This window comes from Acomys russatus, chromosome 12, assembly GCF_903995435.1.
Source record: "Acomys russatus chromosome 12, mAcoRus1.1, whole genome shotgun sequence".
NCBI classification, from domain to species: Eukaryota; Metazoa; Chordata; class Mammalia; order Rodentia; family Muridae; genus Acomys; species Acomys russatus.
The window spans coordinates 57,744,180-57,752,311 of NC_067148.1; the positions used below are offsets into that span (position 1 = coordinate 57,744,180).

The window sequence follows — 8,132 nt, forward strand, 5'->3', positions numbered from 1 at the left end:
TACCTCTCTGTTGAGAGAAGCGAAATGGATCTATATTGGAGGACAGTGGGGGGAGGGGCTGGGAGGAGTAGAAGGAGGGTGAGCTAATCAGGACGTATTGTGGGAGAGAAGACTCTATTTTCAAAAAAGAAAGAAAGCAAAAATGTTTGAAGTCCAAGTGTCACCTAAGACTCGAGACTGTCTTTAAGATTTATTCCTTTGTTATGTGCATGCAGGCTCTGTCTGCACATACATATGTGCTCCGCCTGTGTACCTGGTGCCCATGGATGTGAGCCGCCATCTTGAAACTGGGAGCCAAATCAGGGTTCCCTGCAAGAACAAGTGCTCCTAACAACTGAGCCATCTCCTCAATGAAATCTCTTAACTGAGTTTCTCTTAACAAGCAAACAAGTTACCTACATTCAATATAAAAGGAATAATGAACTCCATCCATGGGCTTTTCTGTAGGCAGCACAGACATCCTCTCTGTTGGTCCAGCTCTTAGCCATGCAAGTCCTAGTAACTACAATATCCTGAAGTCTTCATTGCAACTTGGGTTGCATCCCCACAGCTTCAAACGGTGGCATCTCGGGGCCTCCTAACCCAGACTCTTACCCTACTATACGTTGTCTGGCTTCAGTTACTTCCTGAAAGCATGGGAGAGCACTCCATGGCCCATTCAATCTTGCATCTTTTATGCATGGGAAGCCAGTGCTGTGTGGACAATACTGCCAAGTCCTGCTGCCAACTTGAGGTGCAGCCTGGACTCTTGGGTCCGAGTTGCACAACCTCCACAGTCCTTCTAGGCTGGGGAGCCCTGGAGAAGATTTCCTTAGGACATAGCTTTTGCTCTGAGAACCCTGTCAGTGACATTCTCAGTTTAGACTCTCTCTTTTCAGGTGAATTTGCATTTTCATAAGGATGTCCTTCCTGTGGGTGGGAGCTGGTCTCTCCCTCCTGCTGTCTACAGCTTTAAACCTGCTCAGGTTCTTTTCATTGCCTACCCTCACATCTTCCATCTTTCTGCTCCCACACCCTAGATCTGAACACAAAAGTGTATTGTCGGCATGCCCCTGCCAAATTCTACAGTATCTTAAAATTCTCTTTGCCACACAAACTAGTCCACTACATTTCATTTCAGCCTCATACAAGTTCTCAGGGGAGAATGCAGCCATACTCTCCACCAGATCATAATAATGACCTCTAGCACAAACCCTTACAAAATCCTTTCTTCCGTCAGACACCTCCTGAGCCAGACCTCTGGTGTTTGCATTTCTTTTGGCGTTCTGGTCTTTGGGAACAATCATTTGCAAGGCCCGTTGCATTCTGTTTACAGAATTCTAGGGCCTTCTTGGCCAAAATTTGCATATTTTTCTACAAACCAAAGTTCCAAGGGCTTTCGAAATAAATAGCTGTCTGTGCTAGTCCGATGTCTCTTTGCTGTGACGTAATGCCCGAGAAGACCTTATTCACAGGGGAAAGGGTTATTTCAGCTCATAGTTCTACAGTGCAGTCCAGTGTAGACAGGTAGGCACAACAGCAGGGACGGGAGCCTGCTGGCCACCTGAGGGTGACAGCCAGAGCCAGAGATAGAAGAAGCCAGCACTCAGCCTACCATCTCATTGTTTCGTAGTCCCCGAGCTGCAGCCCACAGTCCATGTGGCCTGTCTTGGGTGGATTGGTTCCCACCTTCATTAAGACAGCACTCACACAGGTGCTCAAGCACTTCCTTCATGCCAGCCCCTGTCAGGCTGTCAGTGCAGCCCCTGTCAGACTGTCTGTCAGTGCAGCCCCTGTCAGACTGTCAGTGCAGCCCCTGTCCGACTGTCAGTGCAGCCCCTGTCAGATTGTCTGTCAGTGCAGCCCCTGTCAGAACTGTCTGTCAGCCCCTGTCAGACTGCTGTCCAGTGCAGCCCGTCAGACTGTCTGTCAGTGCAGCCCCTGTCAGACTGTCTGTCAGTGCAGCCCGTCAGACTGTCTGTCAGTGCAGCCCCTGTCAGACTGTCTGTCAGTGCAGCCCCTGTCAGACTGTCTGTCAGTGCAGCCCCTGTCAGTGCAGCTCCTGTCAGACTGTCTGTCAGTGCAGCTCCTGTCCGACTGTCTGTCAGTGCAGCCCCTGTCCGACTGTCTGTCAGTGCAGCCCCTGTCAGACTGTCTGTCAGTGCAGCCCCTGTCAGACTGTCTGTCAGTGCAGCCCCTGTCAGACTGTCTGTCAGTGCAGCCCCTGTCAGACTGTCTGTCAGTGCAGCCCCTGTCAGGCTGTCAGTGCAGCCCCTGTCAGACTGTCTGTCAGTGCAGCCCCTGTCAGACTGTCTGTCAGTGCAGCTCCTGTCAGACTGTCTGTCAGTGCAGCCCCTGTCCGACTGTCAGTGCTAGCATCACACTACCTGACTCAGATCTGAAGCGACCACATGTGAGATAGACCATTCAGTGCTTTTCTTTCTGTGTCTGGCTTTGTCATGTGACCATCCCTGGGCTTCCATCATCTCTCCTAGAAGGGAAGACTGCACCCAGGGAGTGGATCCCAATTCCATCAGACAAAGGCGCCTCAAGACAAGTTTTTATAACCGAAGCTTTTATCTTTTTGAAATAAAATTCATAGATAGTTTTGGGAAATGAATACAACATCGCACGCGGTACAGTGCAAGGTAACAGTGCAAGGTGACAGTGCCTATATTAGTTACTTTTCTATTGCTGTGATAAAACACCATGACCAAGACAATTTGTTTAAGAAAAGGTTGATTTGGGCTTATGGTTGAGGAAAAATAAAAGGCCATCATCATCACAGTAGGGAAGGGTGGCAGCAGGCAAGCTGTCTGGAACAACAGGCTGAGAGCTCATGTTTTTAACACCAGCAGGAGGCAGAAGGCATGCTGGGAAGGGCTCTAGTCTTTGGATTCTCAAAGGACTAGATGATAAGGATACACACACACACACACACACACACACACACACACACACATATATATTATATATTCACCAAACATGGCACCCCCACACCCACCCACAAGCAAGACTGATGGAGCTGGTTCCATCACCTTAAGTGGCATTTTCTGAAATAGCAAGAAATTCCTGGCAAGGTTTTCAGAAAATAAAAAGAACTTAAAAACAAAACACACAAACAACAACAACAAAAACCCAGCTGGGTGGCACACGATTTTAATCTATGCTTTTGGGAGGTAGAAGCAGCCAGATCTCTGTGAGTTTGAGGCCAGCCTGATGCACACACACACACACTCACACACATACACACACACACACACACACACAGAGAGAGAGAGAGAGAGAGAGAGAGAGAGCGAGCGAGATGAGAGAGGGAGGAGAGAGAGAGAGAGAGAGAGAGAGAGAGAGAGAGAGAGGGAGAGCTGAGAATTGCAGGACAGCCAGGGCTACACAAAGAAACCCTATATCAAAAAACCAAAACCAAAACCCCAAAACCAACAAACCAAAACAAATAAACAACAACAACAAAACAAGCAAACAAAAACCCTTGTTGCTGGATCCTTAGAATTTGGCTTAGTTTTTAAATGGCAAAGAACACTTCATTTTGAAGTATAAACTGTTCTCTGACTCTAGACCCAGACATTTACATATTTTATGTGCACTAAGTGCCCACTACGGCACAGGAGTAATGTGTTATTAGCACTGCACTCCCCAGAGCATGCTTGGATACAGCCATACTCCTACCCCATCCACACACCAGTAGTTATCAAACAACAGGCTGTACATCCTGCAAGCCTCCACTAGGGGGTGTCACCACTCTGGGTGAAGTGCAGTACTCTGCTACCCTCTCTTGTTTTTGGGGGATGCTTGAAGCAGGCAACATTTGCCTTTTTTTCCTTTTCTTTCTTTCTTTCTTTCTTTCTTTCTTTCTTTCTTTCTTTCTTTCTTTCTTTCTTTCTTTTTTTTAAACCATGCTGGGAACTATGAATACTCAAATGTTTTCAGTAAACTGAAGACTAAGATCTTTCCTGGCTTTAAAGAGAAATGAAAGATCGCTGTTCAAGGTTAGTGATAGGATTCTTTCAGAACTGGAGAGGTGGTTTCAAGGTCATAATGGAAGGGTGGTCATCAGAGTGCCGCTGAGTCTACTAGGCACCCACCGCTCAGGCAGCTGATCTGCTGAGAGATCTGGTATACCTTGGCAATAGGAAAAAGTGCTTTTTCAACAAGGAGGGTTGTTGGAAAAGCAGCACAAAGCTCTCACGTTTTGGTAAGGAAATGTGCCCAGGCCTGAGGGACTGTAATAGCCCAGGGTTACAGAGAAAGTGTTGATGAGGATAGCAGGAGTTGGCTACATTCTTGGTCCCAACCTGGCACCCCAAAGCCAGCTCCCCTAACCATCAACCCTTGTACGAATTTACTACCCTGGCGTTTATGAGGCTTCACTCCTTCTTTGACCTCATAAGATGCCCCCCAACCCCACCTCCCACCCCATGGACCCTACAGCCCCCTAGTATGCAGATGAAGCATCTTCCAACACCCCTGCAATGGGCAATAGTGCAGGGCTACACAAGCCTTGATCCCGAAACCCTGGCCACCTTCCCAGGGGCATAAATGCTCCCCCCCAAAAAACCAGAGCAGCTACCTGAAGCTGTTCCTGGGTGTGTTCGCTGCCTGTGTACTTATCACCGAGATCCTGCGTTGTACCCATCCATGCATGGCTAAGGTTCCCAGCCCAGTTTGCTGTGCAACTGACCAGGCTAACTGTGAGGGGGAAGTGGGACACAGGGCACCAAAAGTTTGGGAACTGGAGTGAGGACTAGAATAAAAAGCATGCTGTCTCATCGGCTTTCTACCTTTACGACTTGGAAAAAAAAATAACGTTGCCTTATGATTCTTAAAAGGATAAATAGGGTTTTTACTTGGGCTGAGGGAAAATGACAAGTTGAGACATTGTCTTTGTAATTATAATTGCTGCCCTAATCTTTTCAGTTTCCCTAAGAGGCTGGTCCATGAGGATGGCAAATGTAGGTTAGGTTGCTGCGCAAAAGTCCATAGCTTCATTACTGAGTCTATCACAGAGGAGGACACGTTAAGCACAACTTACCAGCTCAGCCACACCAGGCAAATCCCAGGGCTGTGCTTCAGAATTAATTAGAGGGACAGCAAAGTTATTAGCTGCTATAGTAACCAAGGCCAGAAAGGATGTCCTAAGGGATCCTGTGAGGCAAGCGGAAACACCGTTTTCCAGAACTTTCAGGAACATTGAAATTGCACATCAGGTCAGAGGCCAATACCAACCTGGACTGTCTGGGATGGCTCTGTACGGATTGTGGGTGCCGGTCAGGAAATATGTTGGCTGATAGTAAGAGAAGCTCTGTTTGACAACAGGGAACAGTGAGGTTAGTGGAAGGGATAGCAGAGGGAATATTGAAGTGTTGCGTAGTCGTCTGAAAATAGTGCTGATGCCTCTGAGTACTGTGGCAAATAACAGCGAGAAGCACCTGTTTGAAGTGTCTCCTCCATTATGTGGCTTTCTTAGCCGCTGAAAATGTATTTTGCATTTAAATGTTTTGAAGGCTGGAAATGCAGTTTCCTCAGGCACGCATGTAGTGCTACTCTCGACTCTGCTGACCTAAGAAGCTGTTATAGGGGTGCATTGCTGTGACCCCAGCACCTAGGGAGTGAGGCAGGAGGTCCTCCTTGGCTGCAAAGTGACTTTGAGGCTAGCCTGTGATACGTGGGCTTCTGTATTAAAAAATAAACGAGTAAGTAAAGTTCTCAATTTTGTTTTCCTGTAATGTGGTTTAGGTCAAGGTTTTTGAAAAGCTGGGTGAACGTCAGAAGTAAGGGAAAGAATTGTAAGCTACAGAGTTAGGAGGACAGTCTCAGAGCTCCAAATCAGAGATGCCAGAAGGGAGGCCTGCAACTCTGGATCTTTTAAAAGCTTTGAAAGTCCTCATGTAGCTTCTGTGTAGTAGATCTATCTATCTTTATCTATCTATCTATCTATCTATCTATCTATCTATCTATCTATCATCTATCTATCTATGTATCTATCTAAGCCATGTGTTAGGTGATATTTCAACCAGAACTCATACAGGTTGTATTTTACATTGAGGTTTGTTGCTCCCATGGGTCCATTTGGTAAAATATAAAGAATCCAGATAACTTAAAAAAAAAAAACAAAAAAACCCTGATACTCTCTTGCCCAGTATTTTACACAATGCTTCTAGCAGCTCTTAGCCTAAGTCCTAGGCCCAATCCAGGACTAACTGTTTAAACTCATTCTGGTTGCTCTAGCTCCATACCTTGAGCTACGTCATTTATAAGTACATTCATGGAAACCGATTTGTGCTTCTCACCGTGGTCCTGTAGCTTAGAAAGTCTAAGACCAAGGCCAAGGCTTTTGGTGAAGGCTCACTCTCGCCTTCAAAGATGGTGCAACCTTAGGGAGTGTGGAAAGAATTTACGCTCCCCTTTATGTGGCACAGATGCGCTGCCCTGTGACTTGATCACATCCCAACAGCTTCACGTAAATTCCAAATGCCACAACCTTCCAGGTGGAGCTTCTCTCAAAGGACTGGCATCCCTTGCTCATTATCTTACCACTGTGCCATCAAATCGGGAATCAATAACTTAATAAAAGCAAGTGCACTTATTAAAAAGTGTGTGGGTCTAGGTAAAAAAATCATAATTATAATTGGAAATACCAGTAACAGAATGGCATGCAATTTATATATAATATAGTTTTTGAAATGCAGAATGTAGGCTGAAATGGGAAGAGTCTAAAATCTTGTGTCTGGAAAGAACTGATGAGCTAAGTAGCCCGTCATCAGCCAGAATGAGGAAAGCTGCGTGAAGTAAGGAAGCGGGAGAGGAATTGTCACTACAGACGTACTCTTTAAGATGCCCAGACTTCCAGGCTTTTAGGAGAACCGAAAGCAAACAAAATAGAATGGAGCAAACAGAGTCTTAAGCATCCTTCAGCAAGTAAGACGGTGGCACTCTTCTTGGCTGTCTGGGAACACCAAGCTCCTGAGAAAAACCGCTTCCTGTGTTTAGCTGAACTGACCCATATCTCACTGTTCCTTTCTCCTCGTATCCAGCAGCCCTTGCTGTGTGTCAGGATGTTATGCCAACGTAACATCCTCTCAACGTTAGTTTTCAAAGCCCAAAGACATGCTGTACATAGTGATAAATACTGCATGTTTTAAATATTGATTACCGATAGAGATATGCACATTACTATTTATGATTGACAAATATATATATATATATATAATGAATTTTGATCATATAGCCTTCACTACCCCCTCTAATCTTTTTCTCATGTCCACCAAGCCCTTCTTCTTCCTGCCCAGCTTGCTTCCTGCCTTTAAGTTATTTTAAGATGGGATGCATGCATGACCATAGGTGCGGGTTGTTGTTTAGAACATGAGCAACTAACCTGTGGCTACACCACAGGAGAAGATTCCTCTCTCTCCTTCAGGTAGTGACTGATTGCTAGTGGGTCCTTAGGGAGGGCTAGTGCCCCGCCCCCTCCCCCCAACACCCCGCTCCCCCACTCCGACTCCTTTTGTCTATTCATTATAGTGAGAAGCCACAGATTTCATTCAGCCACAGTTCTTCTTAGAGGAAATAAAACCCGAAGAGTTACACATAACAATGTCAGTACGGAGCCCGACTCTGTGAATTATCTTAAACATGCGTTGTGTTATAGCCGCCCTTAAGACCCCGTGAGACATACAGGAAGACGCGTGGCGCTGACGGTCATTGGAACATTGAATTTGTTTTTAGGTCTGGTCCTTCTTGACCCAACTCACCTTCTTACCCAGAAACACTAGCGGCTTTTTTTTTTTTTTTTTACAGAGTATAAAATGCCAGCTGCTGAGTAAGCCTCGCTTTGCACCCCAGGTTTATGTAGTTAATTTAGAGCAGTCGCACTTAAGGTCAATGCTCTCCTTAGGTATCTACTCAACAGTTCTGTGCTGGTAGCTTGTCAAACTAAAGTTCAATAGCCATTTATGTTAAAAAAAAAAAAAAACACTTTATCTCTGTATTTTCATTGTGGAAATTGATGGCTTTTACTGTGGCATTTTCAGAATCGTGCCACGTGCTTGACAGTGCTCAGCCTGCTGCTCTTTCCTGATACCTACAATCTAAGACCGAGATCATATCATCCATTATTTTTTATATTATTATCTACA

At 45.7% G+C, this 8,132-nt stretch overlaps 1 protein-coding gene across 1 annotated transcript; it reads left to right on the forward strand.

Moving 5' to 3' along the window:
- Nucleotides 1-1,636: 1,636 nt before the first annotated feature.
- On the forward strand, nt 1,637-2,401 carry LOC127196112 (keratin-associated protein 10-7-like). Its single transcript, XM_051153690.1, has one exon. It carries the CDS (start codon nt 1,637-1,639, stop codon nt 2,399-2,401), a length of 765 nt encoding a protein of 254 aa, XP_051009647.1.
- The last annotated feature ends 5,731 nt before the right edge of the window (nt 2,402-8,132 follow it).